Source organism: Panicum virgatum, chromosome 8K (genome assembly GCF_016808335.1).
Source record: "Panicum virgatum strain AP13 chromosome 8K, P.virgatum_v5, whole genome shotgun sequence".
NCBI lineage: Eukaryota > Viridiplantae > Streptophyta > Magnoliopsida > Poales > Poaceae > Panicum > Panicum virgatum.
In genome coordinates, this window is record NC_053143.1 from 11,262,032 (window position 1) to 11,285,108 (window position 23,077).

Genomic DNA, 23,077 nt, shown 5'->3' on the forward strand with positions numbered 1-23,077 from the left:
GGCCCAGGAAATAATTTCAGGCCCAGGCAGGCACTGAAAAGAATTGCCTGCCTCCGCCAGCAGCGGAAGAATAATGTGTTTTTAATAATGAAAGTAGTATCCGGCATCAACCCCTAAATTAGGGAGAATAAGTCCACTAAATTATTACACGTAATAGCGAAATAAAACAAGCTCCCAAAACTAAATGATGTGTTAATTTCCCTACCCTCCTATGCTTTTCTAAAAAAACTTCATGCCCCCACAAAGGCAAAAGTGTGTGCACCAAAATAACAAGGTTGTTTTTGTGCAAAACAAAGAAAACACGAGGTGGAAAATGGTTAAATCTAATTGGAGAAAAGTAGTAACAAAGAATAAAAGAGGTGAGAAATTATTAAATTTAATTTGAGAAAAAAGTGAACCGTTTGCATTTTTTTCAGGTGCTTCAATCAGAGTATTTTTCATGCTGCACACTCAGATTAGTGGTCTACCAAACATTAGCGAAGCAACAATGCTTCAATCCTTCTGTCACGCGAAGAAAAAACTAAGAACTCATCGGAAAGTAAACTTCAGTGACTGCTTCTGTTTAGGAGCATTTAGAGTCACCCCACATTAAAGGTTCCTTACAATTGGACTATGAACCAACAAAAAAGGTAATAAAACTCAATGTCAATCACATTTCCACTGACCTGACAAAAACAAAGAAAGATTGCACATCACCTCGGGTGTAGACGACAACGAACCAGTGGATAAATTTAGGTGTCCAAATCATTACAAATTGCCTTGAGAACAGTCTGAAGACGTCTTCATCACAATGATTTGAGCACATGAGAAAATCCCTGGACGAAACTTGGAAAACATCAACACCAGACATGTTAGAGATAAGACAAGAGGGGATAGGAACACTGAGACCGATTCAACAGCCAGGTGAGGAGAAAATTGGTGGAAAAAGGCTTCAGGATGCAAATGCAAATCACAATCGAGATACCTTTCCTTGTCTACTACTCTTTTTTCAGATCAAGGCACGATCCATTTGTCAATTTCCGTTTCAGCACAACAGACACATCCTTGTGGCTACTGACTAGGCCACAAAGAAACTTCTCACTAGTAATTGGGATATGCACAGACCCTATCAACCTAGCACATGTTGCACATGCACTGCAACAGTAATCAAATTTCAGGAAACATATTCTAAGCTGGATTAGCATAATTTCAAACATAGGTTATGCTGTGTTTCCAGTAAAACAACAGAAATGTGCATGATTCAACCCATACACATCAATCAGCATTTGTAGTATGATGCTGAACAATAAGTATGGAGAATGTGGAGATAAAGACAATTACCTCCAGTCCAACACTCCCTTAACACTATCTGGTGATAAATTCCCTCCAAGCCAGCTGCTTCATAAACTTGTCAGGAAGTGTTGACTTGGTCACTGCAAGGGAAGGACTGTTTCCTTGATGTTTCTCATAATTGCCTAACTTATGTTGTGTCACCTTCATTTCAGATGGTATTCAGTTTTGCAACCCTGCAGTTTATTGACAGCACTATTGGCTATTTTGCTTGTACCATCGTCAATCGTTGACTATGGTGTTTGTACAGATGGAAACCGATCAGAAATGCCACAAATCCATGAGCTCCAAAGCATCAAATGATGGTTTCAGCTCAAGATTCAGATCAGTGAATTCAATAGGAAGGATCCACAAAGTACAGGTTACACCGGGACCTTGACTACTTAATAAAGTTCTTGGTATTTTCTGCAGGGTTTGGCCACATCCCAAACAGTAGCCAATCTGCCACACTTGACCCAGAGACAGTCCTGGTGGCACCAGCCTTAAATTCTTTATACCAAACACAAGCAAAATTGTTATTCAAAAAAACACAAGTAAAATTGTTCATGATTTTTAGCACCAACAGCAAAGAAACATTGGGGAAACACACAACTGAAGGAGAAATATCCTAGCTGCAAAAATTGACCAATAACTATCAGCAGCAAAGAAACATTGGGGAAACACACAACTGAAGGAGAAATATTGTAGCTGCAAAAATTGACCAATAACTATCAGCAGCAATGAAACATTGGGGAAACACACAACTGAAGGAAAATATTCTAGCTGCGAAAGTTGGCCAATAACTATTGGTATAATCAGTAATCGACTATCATATCTTGACAATTAACCACAATCATGGCAGATTTTCCTTTCTTTCATGGATACCCTTTTTGAATCCACTAGCACTTCCTACAACCAATCCCCCCTCCCACACATAGTCACCCCAAATTTACCATGGCAATCCCAATTGTGAGTTACCAAAACAATACCCTACCATCGAGTTACCCAAAAATTAAGCCTTAGCCTCTACCTCTTTCAACCCATGGCTCTCTCTTACAAGCAATGCAAGCCCATCCTTCACCTCCCCTCTCTTCTCCTTCACCTCCACAGCAGCCTTCTCCGCCTCTTGCTTCCGGTACATCCAGGCCTCCGAGGGAGGTGTCGTGATCACCCTGACTTCTGAGCCACCCCCGTTGATCTCAAGCACTTCAGGCAGCCCATTGCCACACCCCTTTGACAGCCCCACATCAACCCTCACGGCCTGTGCGCCACACACGGCATTGATCCCCACTGTCTGAATCGTGTGCCCCATCACCATCCTCTTCACCCCCGGGATCATCCCAAGCACCTCCTCCAGCCTCTGGCAGTCGCAATCAAATCCATCAGAGAACCTCCTGAGCCAGACCACAGCGTCCCGGCCGCGCACGTACTCAGGCGCCCTTGCATTTTCGCTGCCCTCACCGCGGATCCACTCGCTGACCTCCGCATTGATGCGCTCGAGGCCGTACTCGACGTTGGCCTCGAGGAGCCCCCCGTGGACGAACACCGAGTCGCCCACCACCAGCACGGTGGGGAGGTCGGCCAGGAACCGGCGCGCGATGGGCCCGTCGGGCCGGAGCGCGGCGAGGCGGGAGCGCATCCCGTCCCAAAACTCCGGCTTGACGCCGGGGAAGGACTTGGGCACGCCGAGGAAGGGGTTCCTCGGCTGCGGGTCGAGGTGCTCCCCGCAGCGACGCTTGATGGCGAGCCCCGCGCGGTACCACCCCGCCCAGGCGGAGAACTCCTGGAGGCCCTGCGGCGTGGCGAAGCGGAAGTCGCCGGAGACGTTCATGACCTCGTGGTTGCCGAGGATGGGGAGCAGCGCGCCGCCGCGGGCCTCGGCGGAGAGGGCGAGGCGGCGGAGGAGGTAGAGGAGGCGGAGCTCGTCGCCGCCGCGGTCGAGGATGTCGCCGAGCTGGACGGCGAGGGTGGGCCCCGCGGCCCAGGAGGCCGAGGCGGCGGGGGAGTCGGGGCCGGGGCCGCTGGGCGCGGGCACGAGGCCGGCGAGGCGGAGCGCGGAGAGGGACTTGGGGAGGTCGCCGTGGAGGTCCCCGATGGCGACGAGGCGGGGCGGGGACGGGAGGAAGGTGGTCGGGGCCGTCGGAGCAGGGGGAGGTGATGATGTGGCCGCGGCGGCGGAGGAGGAGGAGGGGGTCGGGAAGAAGATGCCGGAGACGGCGAAGTCGACGAAGGCGTCGGCGAAGGCGGAGACGGCTGCGGGGAGGTCGCCGCAGGCGGGGACGGAGGGGGACGGCGCCGCCGCCATCTCTCGGGCTCGGATTCGTGTGGTCGGCGGGCGGCGTGGGCTGCGGCGGAACCTGGAGATGGGTTGCGGCCCGCCGCCTTATAAAAAGAGCTGGGGGACGGACTAGGAGACTGCCATGGGGGGCCCACCACCCTGCTCCTGTAGCCAGTCAATGTCCTTTTGGAAAAAGTCAACGCAAAAACATTACTATATGTTTTGGAGACTTATAAAAATATATTTGGCCATTGTCTCAAAAAAATCTACTTGGCTATTGCGGTGAATATTTCCATTGATAATTTCAATTTTTTTACTTCTATGTAGAGAAGGAAAAATCTGCTTGGTCTTCGTTTCGTACGTTTTTTACTTGAATTCCATGTACCTGCTGTTGATAAACATTTGGTGAAAACAGGAGCTTCTTTGAAATTTCTTGACTTGTCTTTTGTTGCTATGCGATGGCTTGTGGAGCTATGCATGAATTTGGCTGCTAACGTGTGGTATACTAGTACGTCTGAAAAATGTCTTTTTCAAAGTGGGAGACGAAGGTTCTAAGAAGATGGGATGACCAGCTAGCTCAAATACGTGCCAGTTGTTGAGGGCAACTGCTAATGCATCCAACTTGCGTTTGGTTTTGGTGGACAACGTGGTAATATCTCCAAACAACGATTTTTTTTTGCCTGTCACGTTTCTGTGTGTTGCGCATTGGGCACCGCAAATTTTAGTTGTTCTACATTTCTCAAATAAAAAAGGCATCATCAATTGAAATACAGTTCTAACTTGATGATAGCGAGCCTAAATACTCAAGCATTATTAGATGGCGTTATTGTTGTCAGCACCAAACAACAATGGCCTGCTAGGAATAGTAATAATTTGACCGCTAATTATGATGTCAAACAAAGCCAGTTTACAAAATCAATTTCAGAACCCTTGCGCTAGGAGCCTTGGAGAATCTAATGAGGCTTTTGACGTGTGATTAGAGAATGGTTACTGTAGCATCATTGTAGCCAATCATCGATTAATTACCGTCATTAGATCCATGCGAAATAATCGCACCTCGCTACCTTTGCACATGGGCAAGTACGTACGTACCATTACATATGTTTCTAAAAAAAGCACATACCGTATGCGTAGTCATTAGCCAGAAATGCACTTGTTTTGGTGCAGAGGCAAGAGGTTGGAACCTTTGATTACTAGCATGGACGTACCTGGGTTGAAGAGGTCCAGCAGAGTAATTATTAATCTTGTACAGCTGATTTGATGTTTATGTCAATGTTTTCAGTCGAGTAATGATGGATTTATTCAACTAGCTAGTACAAGTTATTGTATTCAAATAAACCTTCTAAATCTTTAGTACAATCTATTAATGGAGATGAATTTTTTTATAGTGTACATGACTATTTGAACAAAATTGTTGTGCCAAAATTTATCCAAATGTTTATTTATCAAAACTTTAATGTACATAAAAATATGCCATCTAATAAAAATTCATTCTAAAACTGTTTGTCATTATGCATAACCAATTCGCTAGCTACTGCAAGTCATACCAAGTAAGAAGCAAATCTTGCCCCCACACCCCCACCCCCACCCCCACCCCCCGCGCCCCCCAAAAAAAAGAGGAGCGATTTGTGTAGAAAGACAAGGGTGGATCTAGCCCATTATGCAAAACAGCTACTCCATGAATCAGGCCCATATAAAAGCAAAACCACTCAACCAAAAAACAAATGAGCCTAAGGTGCAAAATCAAAATAGCCGAGTAAATTGCACTCTAGGTCCCCGAACTTATAGCGAAGTTCCGCTTAGGTCTCCAAACTCTCAAATCGTCCATCTAGGTCCCTAAAGTACATTAAGTGTTTCATGGGGGTCCCAAACACGCCACGTGTGCATCCGAAGCCGACGTGGCATGCCACATGGCGCCATAGTGGCGAATATTTGCAAAAAAGACCCTAAATTTATTTATCTTCTCATATTTGGTCATTTCTCCCTCTCTTCCCCCCTCTCTCCCATCTCTCACTAGCGGCCTCTCTCTCGTCGCTCCCTTCCGACCTCCACGCGAAGCATCCTCCCCTGTGGGCCGCCGCCGTCATCTCCCATCCAGGGCCACCATTGCTGCCCCTCCCCGCACTAACCATGGTTTGTCAACAAGAAAATGAACGGCGCCGGGACTCACTGTGGAGGTTGACGATGGTGGCGCCGGGTGGTGGCGGCTGGCCGGCAGGGCTACTCCGGCGAGCGGCACACGCGGCCAGTGGGTGGAATTGAGGGAGGAGGTCGGGGGGCTGCTACTGGTGCGGGGAATTGGAGAATGGCGGAGTGAGGTTGCCGGATTTCGAAAGGCGGCGGAGCTCGCCTCCTACGCGACAATGGCACAGGCGGCGATGCCGAGCTCTCACGTGGGCGCGGCGTGCGATGCGCGGGTGGCGAGGCGGGTGCGCGTGTAGTGGACGACAAGGCAATGTACAAGGAGGGTTGTGGTGGTGTCCCGCACTGTCAGATGGGGCCGCCGCCGCTGCTGCCGGACGAGGTGCTACTCGCGCGCCCCTGCCGGCCGCCGCGCACCATCGCTCGTGCGCCGTCGACCGGTGCGCACAGCCACTCGCGCACCCTGCCTCCTCTCGCAGCCCCGCTTGCCTCCGCGTGCAGGGGAAGAAAGGAGAGGCCGCAGGGGAGAGGTGGCGGCGCAGGGTGGAGCCATGGGGGATGGAGGGAGGAGGAAGAAAAGCCCCGCCTGCCCCACTGCCGGTCCGCCCCCCTGTTTGCGCTGTGCCGCGCTGCCTACTCCATGAGCTTCGCTACAAGTTCGGAGACCTGGGGTGCAATTTACTCAAAATAGCCTAGTGCTGGACAGAAGTTCCAAATACTACTCCGTATGTAACGTGAGTTATTTCGTCTCAAAAACTATAACATGAGTTATTTAAAACCAAACGATTTTGCTCAGAAAAATTTAAAACCAACCAATGAAAAATGATAATTTTGAGATGTTTCCTATGTGCCCAATTGCCCATCATAAAAATGGACTTTGCTTGATTTTACTCTCTTCATTCCAAATTATAAATTATATTAATTTTCTGAGTACATAGATGAACCTATGTATACACTATGTCCAGTTTTTATTGTGTATCTATAAAAAATAAATAATTTATAATTTGAAACGGAAGGAGTAGCATACTTCAATTCATGAAAGAATGAAATGTACATTACCAACGTATTTGCCAAAATAAAAGTAACACAGTACAGAACAATTTATTCGTCAGCCAGATTACAAATCAAATAGTTGCATTCGCACATTATAAGTTGGTATTCATCGCATAACAAATCAAAATACACGGCCGGGACATTTTGTAACGTTTAGATGAATCATCATCATGAGCGTACACACAAGACGTATGCATTGGGCGCCGGGACATTGACTTATTTCATGGCACGGATATGATCAGGATTCATGGGTGCCGTACGTGCCATTTACGAGGCGAAGGAGGTGTAGCCGTCGGCGGCGGCGCTGCGGTGGAACCGGGAGACGGCGCAGTCGGTGGCGAAGAGCCCCGACGAGCGGTACTTGTCGGCGCCGCCCATGACGGGCATCTTGGCGGCGATGTCGAGCTTGCTGACGTAGTTGGGGCGGTAGGTCTGTCCCAGCACGCCGTCGACGCCGGCGGTGAGGCCGTGGAACTGGTACCCGACGTCGAGGTGCACGAGCGAGTCCCGCTCGGTCTTGCCGTAGCTGTGGACGCGGGAGTCCTCGTCGGTGATGGGCACGGCGTTGGCGGAGATGGTGAAGACGCCGGCGAGCTCGACGGTGACGGCGTTGGCGTCGGCGGTGCGGGTGACGGAGAGCCCGCGCACGGCCTTGGAGACCCAGCGCGCGTTCCGGGCGGGCTCGAGGTCGACGGGCTCGCCGTCGAGCGCGACGACGACGTGGTCCTCGTCCTCGTCCCACTCGGCGGCGCGACGCGCGCCGACGTAGAGCCTGTGGCCGCCACCGAAGGTGACGCCCAACGCCTGCACCCAGGTGAAGTCGCGAGCGGACTCGGCGTTGCGGTTGCCCATGAAGCGCGCGTTGATGTGGAGCTGGTCGTCGGAGACGAGGCAGAAGCTCTCGTCCTTCTTGCCGTGGAAGTAGAAGGTGTTGCCGTCCGCGCCGGTGAAGCGCGGGTCCCCGCACGAGGTGCCCGGCATCAGGTCACACACTATGGCATACATATATATAAATTAAGATGTAAACATACAAATATATATATATATATGTATAAATATGTATGTAAAGATGTACTGACGGCAGAAGGTGAGGCAGTAGGCGCAGTAGGCGAGGCACTTGTTGGGGCAGCGGGCGGGGCACTTGATGTAGCAGGCGGCGCCGTAGTCGGTGGTGCAGGTGATCTCGTAGTCGCGCTTGTGGTAGCGGTTGGCGACGACGGTGGTGAACTTGCTGCGGTCGGGCGGCACCTGCCCGGGGCTCCCCGGCTTGGACTTCTGGGGCGGCTGCTTGGCCTTGCGTTTCTGGAAGAACTGGGCCGAGGCCGTGTCCCACGACGAAGACAGCGCCAGCGCCACCACCAGCACGGCGACGACCGCGCCGCCGCGGACCGCCATTAACTATCGCCGGCGATCGATCGACGAGAGAATGATGGGTTAATTACTTGGCTTGCGATCGGCTTGCTCTGGATGCTGTGTGGTCGTCTGAGTGAGATAGATCTTGGAGACGGCCGAGGGCGGAGGGAGAGTCTTATACGAGCGGCCGGGAGGCCGAGGAGGAGGAGGGCGTGTGAGTTTCCATGGAGGGGGTCGAGGGGGTGGCTCGCCGATCGATGGATTGCTGGTGATCGAAGTGGCGTAGCCGGCGGCAAAGTGACAGCGCAAGCGTACATCCGCCTGCCGGAATTAAGGGGTCGTCGCCGACGAGTTGACGAAAGTGGAAAACGGTGGCCGACTACGCGGCAGCCACGCACGTAAGGCTGGCTATCGAGCCGGCTCGGCTCGGCTCGACTCGTTACCCGGCTTGTTTTTCAGCTCGAGCTGGCTCGTTTGACTCGCGAGCCGGCTCGAAAAAACAACAGCCAGCTGCCAGAGCAAGCCACCAGCTAGCAAAATGAATGTATGAATATACCTAGTAATATAAATTTCAAGTATACAACAATCACTATGCAAACCAGTAAAATATTAAGTGATCAACACACATACAACACATACAATATGCATAGCCAATACGTATGAGCATAAAAGATTAACATTTCAAGTTCAAATGAGCAGCTCGTTTTGGCTCGCGAGCCGGCTAGAGCTGGCTCGATAACAGACCGAGCTAAAACTTTTGCTCGGCTTGTTAATATTTTTCAACGAGCCGAGCCGAGCCACTAATGAGCCGAGCCGAGCGAGCTAACGAGCCACGAATTTTTCGTCCAGCCTTACACGCACGCACGCATGTGTAATTAAGCTGGATTTTAATTTCGTTCCCAATTGTAGAAGTAGAACCCTGCTGGCCTAGCTTTTGTCTTCTCTGACAATGGGGAACGAATGGGGCGAGTTGACTTGCATTAGTCATATTTTCCACCTTTCTGCTAGTTGCTGCATCAACGCCGCGTCGTGAGGATTACGGATGATTCAATTCATTCCTTGGGCGGTTAGGGAAACTAGTACGTACTACCAGTCTCTCACTAATGTGGCGCCATTTGGTTCCGTGCGTTGCAGATGATGATGACATGCTCGTTGAATTATAGGAACTCCCCTCGGTTATGAAATATAAGGTATTTTTATTTGTACTAAATCAAACTATTTAAATGTCGAATAAAAATAATTAGACTCATTATGAAATATACTTTCATAATACTTATTTGTGTGTTAGATGTAAATATTTTTCTCTATAAATTTGATCAAATTTAGACTATTTTAATATAGAATAAAGTAAAATATCTTATATTTGAGGACGGAGGGAGTAATCATGTAGTACAATTGTCTCTCGTATCAATACAGACATTCAATTCAGTATGTCTAATATATATATATGTATGTATGTATGTACGTTCGTGCATGTGTGAGTATTGTGTTTGCAGTTGTTTTTTTTCTGACAGAAAGAAGGTGGTCCCATTTTGCTACGCAGATGTTCGAGTTTTTTTCATAGAAAATCTACCGAGATAATGAAGTAAAAATGTACCTCGTCCATCTTCTTACCAACTGATTATTAGAATAATCGTTTTGGAAGCGTGTATGTACATACCAGAAAAGAAGAACTAGAGTGTGTTGACCAAACTTACTAGCGCTCTTTTTTTTTTACAATTATTATTACTCGGTAGCGCTTTATTTAGGCTAGGTTCTTCTTCCGACCCTTGAACAGAAAGACTGAGGTGATGAGTTGACCTTCAAATATATATCAAGTCCGGAGGTTCTATTTAATTATCTACCATGATCTTTGCTGGGTAGCTTGCCCCGCTGTGAAGTACTTTCCTCTGCAATTCACTGTCGACGCACGCATGTGTCAGTGTCTTGCACCCAGGGTTCACAATATTTCGTTTTTACTGTTCCGAATTTCGTTTTTTTACCAAAGTTTGACTTTCATATTTTTGAATTTGAAACCGAAATCACGCACTTTCCGGACCAAAATTCGCTTCCCGGTGTAGTCCGAAAACGAAAAATTTCACCGAAATTCAGTGAAATCACTCCGAAATTGTGAACCCTGCTTGCACCACACAAATCAATGAGGCGGTAGTAACTCTCTTTTCTTGAAAAAAAAGATAAGTCAATAAACAAATAACTGATAAATGGCTATATACTACGGTCCTCCGTCCAGAAATAAATAAACCAAAGACATATTTTAATTTGTTTCGTTATAACAGATCTTTGGTCACTCTATGAATACTTGATATTTGGACACGAAATTGTTATTTTTTAAAAAATTATACAGTACAACTTAGACACTTATACCCCTAAGAACACACATACGCAAACTTTACCTTTATAAGCACATTCGAAGAATATTCGCTCCCATCGGGATTCAAACCCAGAATCTCAAGTGATACTGAGACTCTTTTAACCACTAGGCTATAAACCTTATTACATCATCATTAAAAGATTTTATATAAAAATAACATACCAATAGATTTATTGTTACTCAAAGCCTTATCTTAATGAAACAACATACATCAAGTTGCATTCCCTGATTTGACTGGCCTGGTGTACGCCCTACCTGGGGGCATATTTATGCCAAAATAAAGTTTGGTGCCGTGTCGGTCAAACTAATCCAACTTTATAGCACTCGCGTACACGTGCTGTTTATAAGCTGAGGCTAGGGCCAGCGCCACCGGGCACCGGCCCACCGTTACCCGTTGGCGCCTCCGCCCGTCCCCGTTCACCTCCACCCGTAGAAGCCGCTGCCCGACTGGTCAGTGTAATCCCTCCGTCCCAAAATAAATGTAATTCTAGAGTTCAAATTTTATCCCACAAAAAATGTAACTTTGACTCACCTATCACAAAAGACAAGATAATTTCTGGAATATTCTCACAAAAGACAACTAACATCTCATCCACTCCTCATAAAAGACAAGAGGCATTTTGGTAATTTTACACGTATTATTGGTTTGCATACTCGGTCGTAGAATTATATTTATTTTGGAACGGAAGGAGTAGTCATCATGGACTGTGCCAGTTCATTTGCATGGTTTGGCCCGGCAGGATTTTCTATTTGGAAAAAATCATTTTTATCTCTCTAGATTATGCGACGAGTCCGTGTTCGGTGTTTCCTTTCTAGACCTCACACATATGACCTCCCTGGCTAGTTTCCCTAAGTGATTTTCCTCCTTTTCTTTTATATTTATTTTGGCTGAACTCTTGAAAAATTATAGTAAATCATATAAACATCGTAAAATGAAAATTTCAATTTTGTTGGAATCCACATAACTAGATATATGCAGTGAATATATGATACAATATACTTTAGTACAAACTTTTCCTATAGCTTTAGATATATAGTTTTCTGTAATTAATTCGTAGCTATTGTTTGTAAGGTTAAATTATGGTGAAAATTTTATAATGGTCCCACCATTACATTCTGGAGCTGTCATAACAATTTCATGCTCATTAGATCATGCATGCTTGAGTTATAGATTTATCTAGGTAAACCTTTGAAAAATTATAGTACATAACAAACAAATCATAAAAATGTAAAATCCAAATTTTTTTATTCCACATGAGTATATCTATGCATTGAACATATGAATATGGTATACTTCAGTACAAAGTTTTTGCTGTAAATTTACATATATAATTTTTTGTAATTAATTCAAAGCCAAAGTTTCTTGGTTGAATTAGGGTGAAATTTTTATGATGGTCTAATCATTACATTCTTGAGCTACGATAGAAAGTTTATGCTCATTGGATCGTGTATGCTCGAGTTATAGATTTATCTAGATAATTATAGTAGATAACAAACAAATCATAAAATGTAAAATCCAAATTTTTTTATTCCACATGAGTATATCTATGCATTGAACATATGAATATGGTATACTTCAGTATAAAGTTTTTGCTGTAAATTTACATATATAATTTTATGTAGTTAATTCAAAGCCACAGTTTTCTTGGTTGACTTAGGGTGAAATTTTTATAATGGTCTAATCATTATATTCTTGAGCTACAATAGAAAGTTCATGCTCATTTGATCATGCATGTCCGAGTTATTGATTTATCTAGATAATTACAGTAAAAAATAAAAAAAAATCATAAAATATAAAATCCAATTTTTTTTCCGACATGAGTATATCTATGCATTGAACATATGAATATGGTATACTTCAGTATAAAGTTTTTGCTATAAATTTATATATATTTTTTTCTATAATTAATTCAAAGCCACATTTTTTTGGCTGAATTATTACATTCTTGAGCTACAATAAAAAAATTCATGCTCATTGGATCATTCATGCCTGAGTTATAGATTTATCTATGTACTTATCTAGGTTTACAAAGACAAATATATAACTCAGACATGTATGATCCAATGAGCGTGAAATTTTTATTACAGCTTAAGAATGTAATTGTGATTGCCACCATAAATTTTCACCATAGTTGAACCACACAAAATGTAGGTACAAATTAAAAACAGAAAAGTATATATCTAAAGCTATAAAAAAAATTGTACTAAAGTATATCATATCAGATGTTCACTACATAGATCTAGTCATGTGAATTCCAACAAAATTGGATTTTCTATTTTATGTTTTTTATATGATTTACTATGATTTTTTAAAAATTCGGCCAAAATAAATATAAAAGAAAAGAAGGAAAACCACTTAGAAACCAGCCAGGGCGTTCATATGTCCAGTATTGCGAGTCTGAGAAGTCCAAACGGACGGTTTTGTGGTGTAGGGAGAAAATGCGGACTCATCCCCCATAGTCCAGGAGGTAAAAGTGATGTTTTCCTTTCTCTTTAAAGACTTGTTTGGCCTCAACAAGTCTATAAAATAATGAGTGATGAGATGCTTCAAACCAATCAAGTATCCATAAAGAGGCATCAGAATAAAAATACTAATTCAAAACTATAGATTGGTTTAATGCTACCTCACTATGAAGGATGACAAATGTCTCATCCAGAGAAAATAAATATTATATTGAACCAACAAAATGGTGTGGCATCTTTTACTAGAACCAGCATAGACACACACGCACGTAACTTAGAAAACCTTATTAGCTTATAATGTGTTCCTACTTTTACTATTAAGACTAATAAGAATGAACACGAATGACAATCAATTTAATTATAGTATGTGTTGCATCAAATAGCAATATAGCTCCAGATGAGCAAAGGAAAATTCTGACCGCCACGGATCACATACCTTCCCCCAAAAGCTGGACACCTCGTCGTACCAGTAGAAGCTAGCCTGAGCCTGGAAGGCGAGCAGGGCACCCCTGAAGCACCACGAGCTCCTCCGGTGATAGCCTTGATCCGTTGACGTCCTCCACCAACAGCTGATCCGCCGCGCACTCCCGCTTGCTCCTCATGACCAGCTCCACCTCTGCCGCGCTGAGCCGCCGCCGCAGCACACGCGACCCTCGCGGCCTCGCCCCAGCGCGTCTCGCCGATGTAGTCTAGGCACTTGCGCCGCTCCGGCATGGAGCCCTTATGCATACTAATGGTAGTTTACATAAAAATTGTTGGAAATATGGGCTTGGCTCATTTATTCTAATCAATATAATAAAAAAATTTAAAGTCCACTATTAAATGCTAGGGAATCAATTGCTTAATTCCGTATCGGGATTTGAGTAGGATCTCAACCGACTTAAAGGGTGGACTTCATGTACACCACTTGTGAAGCCGGTAAGAGGAGATCGGTGAACCACACGCGCGCGCTCGCTCGCCTCACCTGGCTGAGGCCGTGGAACGTTTTGCTTAGGAGACCTCTCCCTTATCTCTCTGCTGCTTAGGAGACCTCTCCCTTATCTCTGCCGCTTTCTGCCGTTCTCATCGCTAGTGCTACGCGCACATCCAGGTACTCCTGCTTAGGAGACCTCTCCCTTCTCCCTCTGCTGTTTTCTGCCGTTCCCATCGCTAGTGCTGCGCGCACATCCAGGTACTCCTGCTTAGGAGACCTCTCCCTTCTCCCTCAACTGCTTTCTGCCGTTCCCATCGCTAGTGCTGCGCGCACAGCTCTAGCGAGAGCAGGCCTCCGGAACCTCTGCTTGCTGAAGGTCCTGCACGGGACGCGGGCAATCAGGTTTTTGGGGAGCGCCTTGACGCGACTGCTCGCTCCCTGATCGACTACTTCGTCTACTTCCCGGCATGAACAAACGACTACTTCGTCTACTTCCTGGTGACCGTTTGTGGGACTGCACTGCGAACCTCTTCCTACATCGACATCGTTCGGCTACTTCAGGCAAGGCCAGTAGAATAGCATGTCTATTCCAGCTGGTAACGACGCAACCGGTGACTCCGGCACTGGTCCCGCCTTGGGGTACACTCTAAACCTATTCTGGTTTAACTTTTTGTTCATGCTTATTAGTAAGAATAACATGAACACATGCACATATCTTATTCACACATTATCACTCATTTATGCCATAAATTGCTAGTAATATTTGGAATTAAAATATACCGAAAATTGCCTAGTTATCTAACAATCCAAAAACCTGATTTTGTTAATAGGCTTTCGGTATCTAGTTTTGCTACATCAATCAAACCACCACCTTTTGATGGTTCAAATTACAAACGTTGGCAAGAGCAACTTATACTATGGTTAACAATATCGAGAGTGATCCATGTAAAAGAGGGTAAGTCTGAACAGTTCACTCCAGAGGAAGGGAGTGCGTTCGATGCGGCTGATACCCTCTTTCGAGGCTTGGTCATTAGTGTTCTCGGTGAAAACCTGGTGGATTCCTATGTCCGGCTGCCAACTGGCAAAGCGTTGTGGGATGCTCTTGAGGCTCAATATGGAGTGTTTGATGCCGGCAGTGAGTTGTATACGATGGAGCAGTTCCTTGAATATAGGATGGTCGAAGACCGTTCTGTGGTGGAACAAGCTCATGAAATACATACTCTGGCAAAAGATCTCAAAAATTGTAGCAAAGAGTCCCCATGTGTGTTACCCAATAAGTTTGTGGCCGGAGATATTATCTCTAAGCTGTCACCTTCTTGGAGGGACTTTGCAACTTCTCTAAAACACAAGAGATAGGAGTTCACCATAGATGGACTCATAGGGAATCTTGATGTTGAGGAGAAGGCGAGAGCAAAGGACATACGTGGAAAAGGAGTTGTTGGTGCTTCTAGCGCCAATCTTGTTCAGAAGAACAACTCCCACAAGAACAAGAAAAAGCCACCGCAGAACCAACCAAAGACTAAGCAGACAACCACCTTCAAGAAGAAGAAGAAGAAGGAAGCTTGCTATGTGTGTGCTAGTACGGAACACTTTGCTGCAAAGTGTCCGAACCGCAAAGGCAACGACTCCGCCAACATGGTCATTAGCGAGCCTGGATGAACATCGGGGTACGGTAATTTATTACCTACAGTTCTTTCAGTTTTTTGTTCATCCGAATGGTGGGTTGACACTGGTGCTAATATTCATGTTTGTGCTGATGCTTCTTTGTTTTCTTCTTACCAGGACGGCGGGACTTCCTCCTTGCTGATGGGGAACGGATCGCATGCGCGTGTTCTTGGTGTTGGTACGGTAAATATGAAATTTACTTCAGGGAAGACTGTGCAATTGAAGAACGTGCAGCATGTCCCCACCATCAAGAAGAATCTAGTCAGCGGCTCTCTACTGTGTAGAGATGGTTTTAAATTAGTCTTTGAGTCCAGTAAATGTATCTTGTCTAAATTTGATACTTTTGTTGGAAAAGGTTATGAAAGTGGAGGCTTGTTCCGTCTTTCTTTGTCAGATGTTTGTAATAAAGTTGCATACAATGTTATTAATGTTGATGAAACAAATGTTTGGCATTCGAGGCTTTGTCACGTTAATTTTGGTTGTATGATGCGCTTAGCTAATTTTAGTTTAATTCCAAAGTTTACTTTTGTCAAAAATTCTAAGTGTCATGTATGTGTTGAATCAAAACAAACTCGCAAGCCTCATAAGGCCGCGGAGGCGAGGAGCTTGGCACCCTTAGAATTAATTCATTCCGATTTATGCGAAATGAATGGAGTGTTGACAAAAGTGGTAAAAGATATTTCATGACTTTGATTGATGACAGTACTAGATTTTGTTACATCTATTTGTTGAAGTCAAAAGATGAAGCTTTACACTACTTTAACATCTATAAAGCTGAAGTAGAAAACCAACTTGAGAGAAAGATCAAAAGAGTTAGGTCAAATCGTGGTGGCGAATACTTCTCAAATTTATTTACTTTATTCTGCGAGGAACATGGTATTATTCATGAGAGGACACCTCCCTATTCACCTCAGTCAAATGGGGTTACCGAAAGAAAGAACCGCACTCTAACGGATTTGGTTAACGCCATGTTAGATACAGCGGGACTTTCCAAAGAATGGTGGGGTGAGGCTATATTGACTGCATGTCATGTCCTAAACCGTGTTCCTACAAAGAATAAAGAGATAACACCATTCGAGGAATGGGAGAAGAAAATACCAACACTTTCATACTTACGTACATGGGGTTGTTTGGCAAAAATGAGTGTGCCAATAACCAAGAAACGTAAGCTTGGATCTAAAACTGTGGATTGTATCTTTCTAGGTTATGCTATTCACAGCGTTGGGTATAGATTTTTATAGTGAAATCTGGAGTACCTGATATGCATGTTGGTACTATAATAGAGTCCAGAGATGCTACATTTTTTGAAAATATTTTTCCCATGAGAGATGAAACAAGTTCATCTAGACAAGAGTTCATCGATGATGATAGCTCTATTGAGCTGATAGAACACAATGAACATACACTTGTGGAAAATCCTGAGAAGGATAACAATGATGCTCCGAGAAAGAGCAAGAGACAAAGGACTGTAAAATCTTTTGGTGATGATTTCATTGTATACCTCATAGATGATACACCCAGAACCATTGAAGAGGCATATTCATCTCCTGATGCTGACTATTGGAAGGAAGCAGTGAGGAGTGAGATGGATTCTATTATGTCTAATGGAACTTGGGAGGTCGTTGAACGTCCTTATGGATGTAAACCGGTTGGATGCAAGTGGGTGTTCAAGAAAAAGCTTAGGCCAGATGGTACTATTGAAAAGTACAAGGCTAGGCTTGTGGCCAAGAGTTATACCCAAAAAGAAGGAGAAGATTTCTTTGACACTTATTCACCAATTGCCCGATTGACCACAATTCGAGTGTTACTTTCCCTGGCAGCCTCTTATGGTCTTCTCGTTCATCAGATGGACGTTAAGACGGCTTTCCTCAATGGAGAATTAGAAGAGGAGATCTATATGGATCAGCCGGATGGATTTGTATCAAAGAGTCAAGAAGGAATGGTTTGTAAGTTGTTGAAATCTTTATATGGTCTCAAGCAAGCGCCTAAGCAGTGGCATGAAAAGTTCGACAGAACTTTGATGTCTGATGGCTTTGTTGTGAACGAAGCTGACAAATGTGTGTACTATCGCTATGGTGGGGCTGAAGGAGTGATTTTGTGCTTGTATGTGGATGACATACTGATCTTTGGCACTAGCCTTAATGTGATTAAGGAAGTCAAAGAGTTTTTATCTCAAAGTTTTGAGATGAAGGATCTGGGAGAAGCTGATGTTATCCTTAATATAAAGCTAGTAAAAGAGAGCAATGGTGGGGTGATTCTTACACAGTCTCACTATGTGGAGAAGGTGTTAAGTCGCTTTGGTTATAGCGACTATAAACCTGTCTCAACACCATATGATGCCAGTTTAATTCTTAGGAAGAACAAAAGGATAATGCGAGATCAGCTGAGATATTCTCAAATCATTGGTTCATTGATGTATTTAGCTAGTGCTACAAGACCTGACATCTCGTTTGCTGTAAGCAAACTGAGCCGGTTTGTTTCAAACCCGAGAGATGATCATTGGGAGGCTCTTGAAAGAGTAATGCACTATCTAAAGGGGACAATGAACTATGAAATTCACTACACCGGGTACCCAAGGGTACTAGAAGGGTATAGTGATTCAAACTGGATTTCTGATGCTGATGAGATAAAGACCACAAGTGGATATGTGTTTACACTTGGTGGTGGAGCTGTTTCCTGGAAGTCTTGCAAGCAGACCATCTTAACGAGGTTAACTATGGAAGCAGAACTCACAGCATTAGATACCGCCACTGTTGAGGCTGAGTGGCTTCGTGAGTTCCTTATGGACTTGCCGATAGTTGAAAAACTGATACCGGCAATTCTAATGAACTGTGACAATCAAACGGTGATTGTCAAGGTGAACAGTTCAAAGGATAACATGAAGTCATCTAGACATGTGAAAATACGGTTGAAATCTGTTAGAAAATTGAGAAACTCCGGAGTTATAGCCCAGGGTTAAATTTTTCGGTCGAATTTCGCCGAAATTCGGTGTTTTTTTTCGTTTTCGCTAGTTACCGGGAAGAGAAATTTCGGTATTTTTCGCCATTTTTCGTTTTCAAATTTAAAAATTCAAAAATATTTATAAAAAATTCGAAAAAAATATGATAAAAAACTAGGTGTTCTTCTGAGCAAATAGGACTAGAACACACTCAAATCTAAAATCATTTGCTAGGCTAAAATTACATTTTAGTTGAAAAACAAGGTTATTTGTAGTCTAATGAGGTAGAATTTATAGTTTTTTAGTATCCGATGCAGCTTGGCATTTCTCCAGACCCCTCCTCGCTCTATACAAATTACATTTTAGGAATTCTCTATACAAATTGAATCAAACAAAAAATTCAAACACTGTCACATGAATTGATAACCAATTCAAATCATGTTTGTCCTGGATTTAAAATAACTTTCAATTGGATCAACTAATATCCCTAAAAATTTATAGGAATATCCGCCATAACAAGAATAATAAAAGTCCAGTTGTGGCCTAAGAGAGAAAATGAAAGTTGTCACATGAAATGACAAGACTTTTAATTGGTAGTTTTTGAAATAATTAAATAACTTTCAAACCATTGCTCAAATGAAAAAGTTCCTGAAACAAAAGTTGTAGATCTCGAAAAACTGAACAAAGTTGGTATTCAAAAGTTTTTCATTTGACCTCGGGAACAGTACGAAAATCACAACGGACATCATTTTCCGGTCGAAATCACCGAAATTTCGGTCGAAATCACCGAAATTTCGGTCGGAATTCACCGAAATTTCGTTTTTTGAATTTGAATTCTCTTTCCGTTCGGAATTAGCGAAATTCGGCGAAATTTCGGCCGAAATTTCGTTTCCGGCAAACGGCGGGATTTGAAAAAAAAACGAAAAGGTAAACCCTGTTATAGCCATGGACTATGTTCAGACGGCTAAAAATCTGGCATATCAGTTTACAAAGGGTCTTTTACGAAATGTGATAGACAATGCATCTATGGAATTGGGCTTGAGACCCACGCGAGTCATTCTATAGTGAAAACCTGTCCTATGTGATCGGAGATCCCGTGAATTAGGATGGTGAAACAAACTAAAGTCTGACTGAGAGAAGAGAACCTTTGTGAAAAAGGCTCATTCCGTGTATAAGGTGCATTTCTCTTCTAATCTGTATGACAGGTTGGTCTATTCCTTAATGTGTTCCAGGTGGTTTCTTTAAAACAAATGAGCTGTTTTCTTGAAACAAAGATGTTGTCCTACAGAACATCTGAAAGGAACACACATATATGAGTCTGACTACTGGTCATGGTCTATGAGAACTGGGTATTCTCTAGAAACTCATGGAGGGCATGGAGTATGACTTATAAGTTCCAAATCGCGGGGATGCTTTTGCAGCCTAGTACCAGTGTAGGGCTCTGGTCAAACTTGTTTGCACAAGACTGGCAATTCAAAGCATAATCCATTGTATAGTTGTGAATAAGTGTAGCTTTTGTCCTAGATGGAAGTTCAACTTAATAGTCTCTGTCAAATACTGGTATATCAATGAGGGAATGAGGGCATTTCTAGTGTGGTTTGAATTTCTTAGTGGGGATTGTTGGAATTATGGGCTTGGCCCATTTATTCTAATCAATACAATAAAAGAATTTAAAGCCCACTATTAAATGCTAGGGAATCAATTGCTTAATTTCGTACCGGGATTTGAGGAGGATCTCAACCGACTTAAAGGGTGGACTTCATGTACACCACTTGTGAAGCCGGTAAGAGGAGGTCGGTGAACCACACGCGCGCGCGCTCGCTCGCCTCGCCGAGCCGGGCCGAGGCCGTGGGCGAGGCGAGGCGCGGCCGGACGGGCGGTGCGCGTGCGCGGCCGGACGTGACGTGCAGGTGCGGTGCGACGGGATGTGCTGAGATGAGAAGAACGTTTTGCTGTTAAGAGCATTAAAACAGAGAATAAACATTGACAGTAATGACCGGAGAATCACACCAGTAACTGCCGCTCATCAAAGCTCTTTACGACGTCCAGGTTCGTTGAACCTGAGGCACCTCCACGCCTATATAAACCACCCATTCCTCCTCTCATCAACACACACTTCAGCACTTAATCCAGGTACTCCTGCTTAGGAGACATATCCCTTCTCCCTCTGCTGCTTTCTGCCGTTCCCATCGTTAGTGCTGCACGCACAGCTCTAGCGAGAGCAGGCCTCCGGAACCTCTGCTCGCTGAAGGTCCTGCACGGGACGCGGGCAATCAGTTTTTTGGGGAGTGTCTTGACGCGACTGTTCGCTCCCTGATCGACTACTTCCTCTACTTCCCGGCGTGAACGGACGACTACTTCGTCTGCTTCCTGGTGACCGTTCGTGGGACTGCACTGCGAACCTCTTCCTACATCGACATCGTTCGGCTACTTCAGGCAAGACCAGTCGAATAGCATGTCTATTCCAGCTGGTAACGGCAACCGGTGGCTCCGACACTGGTCCCGCCTTGGGGTACACTCTAAACCTATTCTGGTTTAATTTTTTGTTCATGCTTATTAGTAAGAATAACATGAACATATGCACATATCTTATTCACACATTATCACTTATTTATGCCATGAAATTGCTAGTAATATTTGGAATTAAAATATACCAAAAAATGCCTAGTTATCTAACAAAAAGTTCATAATTTTTTGAACATAAAAAACATTTTATTTCAAACTACAATTTAATTAATAAACTAAACATTTAGCAGGTCATGCCCCCACTCCCTAAATCAATTTGTAGGAGCAGGTGAGGCTATGAACTGTTGTAAGGGCGGGCACATTATCAGTATCTACAAATCAATTTATAGCTGCGAGAAGTAGAGGCGGATGCCACACCCGTATATAAAAAATACTTTTTCACCTGCCCCTAAACATTTTTTTATAGTACTGATAAGTATCGCTTGATGGTTCCTAAGAACAGGCACACCGATGCAATTTGGAACCAACAACGATACATGTGTATGCCAAGTTGGCAATGGATCTTCAGTAATGTTCATAGCTGAATTCTTAAAAGGAATTCCTTCTTAAAATGGGTATCAAAATTTTGGATGTCTCTCTAATTAATGACTGCCGCAGATGAAACTGGATAAATATCTGTGATCGGGAACAATACTACTATACTAGAACTGATTGATTGGGATCAATATTATTGGTGAGCATAAATTTGATATTGTATAATTAGCACTCAATAAATGCACCAACAGACAATGCATTATTATCTAGCAGTCATTAAATACATACCTATAGTATATCAGAAAAAAGTCCACACAAAGCTACGGTTTTAAACTTTCAATATGGCAGGAATTCATCAGTCATGATTAATCTGCTTGAGGCTCCCGTCTATATATATAAGCAATGCAAAGACCCCCGCAAAATCAAAGAGCACCAAGAAACCCTAAACAATCCCAGTACCAAAGCTTCTGCTAGCTTCATACATGGCCCCACTCGCGATGTGCTCCAAGAAGAAGACTTTTCTTCTTCTTCTTCCCCTCGCCGTTCTGCTGCTCATGACGGCACTCTTCGCTACGGCTATGCCAGGAGGCCATGAAGCTGCAGGACACCAAGACCTCCGCGGTTGCGCCGAAGTGAAAGGCTGCACGTAAAAGGTGTGCGGGGGGATGTGCGCCGCCATAGGCTCCAATGGTGTCGGGTCGTGCATGATGGAGGGCCAGTCCTCCTACTGCTGCTGCAATCCAAAACCCTCCAACAGCCACATCGGTGGCCACCAGCTTGTTTAGCGATCCATCTCGCGTAATTAAATTTGCTCGTGCGTGATTGAGCAACTGAATTTTTCTGTTGATGACAAATAAAAGGAAAAAGTTTATTTTTGACCATCCAACTCTGACCTCGGTTTTGTTTTGGCCATCGAACTCCAAAACCGGGTATTTTTAGCCATCCAACTATCAAAACCGTTCATTTTAAGATCCAAGGGCTAAATCCTTGAATCTTAAAATGATTACTTTTTTTTTTCTCGTATCTCCGATTTAAGTGATTCTTGTGGTCATGCCTTCGTAACGATAAGCTTTGTCTTTTAAAATATTATTTATATTATTTTGTAAATGTTTATTTTATTTTTCTTATATTATTGTTTTTACACAATAATATAAGAATAATATAACAAATAGTGATAAAATAGTATAAAGAATATTTTAAAAGATAAAGCTCACCGTTAAGAATGCATGACCACAAGAATGACATAAATCGGAGGTACGGGCAAAAAGTAATAATTATTTTAAAATCTAAGTACTTAATTGTAAATAAAAAAATTAAAACCACCCATCAAAATAGCTCGATGGTCAAATTTGAACGGTTTTGATAGTTGGATGGTCAAAGATATCTGGTTTTGGAGTTCGATGGCCAAAATCAAACTGAGAGCAGAATTGGATAGTCAAAAATGGACTTTTTCCTAAATAAAATGTTTTGAGTGCACGATTGGTGTTCAAAATTTGTGACACAAAAGCTGTATTACACGCATCCGTGTGTTTGCAGTACTGTGCAGCTCAGAAGAATTTGGCTGACTAGATTGCGATTGGTGACGAAAAATTC

The 23,077-nt window shown here is 43.8% G+C and overlaps 2 protein-coding genes across 2 annotated transcripts; both read right to left on the reverse strand.

The window, feature by feature from the left end:
- Positions 1-961: 961 nt before the first annotated feature.
- Positions 962-3,679, reverse strand: LOC120643922 (shewanella-like protein phosphatase 2). Its single transcript, XM_039920437.1, has one exon. The coding sequence runs from the start codon at positions 3,611-3,613 to the stop codon at positions 2,321-2,323; it is 1,293 nt and encodes a 430-aa protein (XP_039776371.1). The 5' UTR covers positions 3,614-3,679; the 3' UTR covers positions 962-2,320.
- A 3,125-nt stretch (positions 3,680-6,804) lies between these two features.
- LOC120646153 lies at positions 6,805-8,271 on the reverse strand. The gene is made up of 2 exons (XM_039922852.1): positions 7,861-8,271; positions 6,805-7,773 (listed from the first exon to the last, which is right to left on the reverse strand). The coding sequence occupies exons 1-2, from the start codon at positions 8,174-8,176 to the stop codon at positions 7,049-7,051; spliced, it is 1,041 nt and encodes a 346-aa protein (XP_039778786.1). The 5' UTR covers positions 8,177-8,271; the 3' UTR covers positions 6,805-7,048.
- Between the last annotated feature and the right edge of the window lie 14,806 nt (positions 8,272-23,077).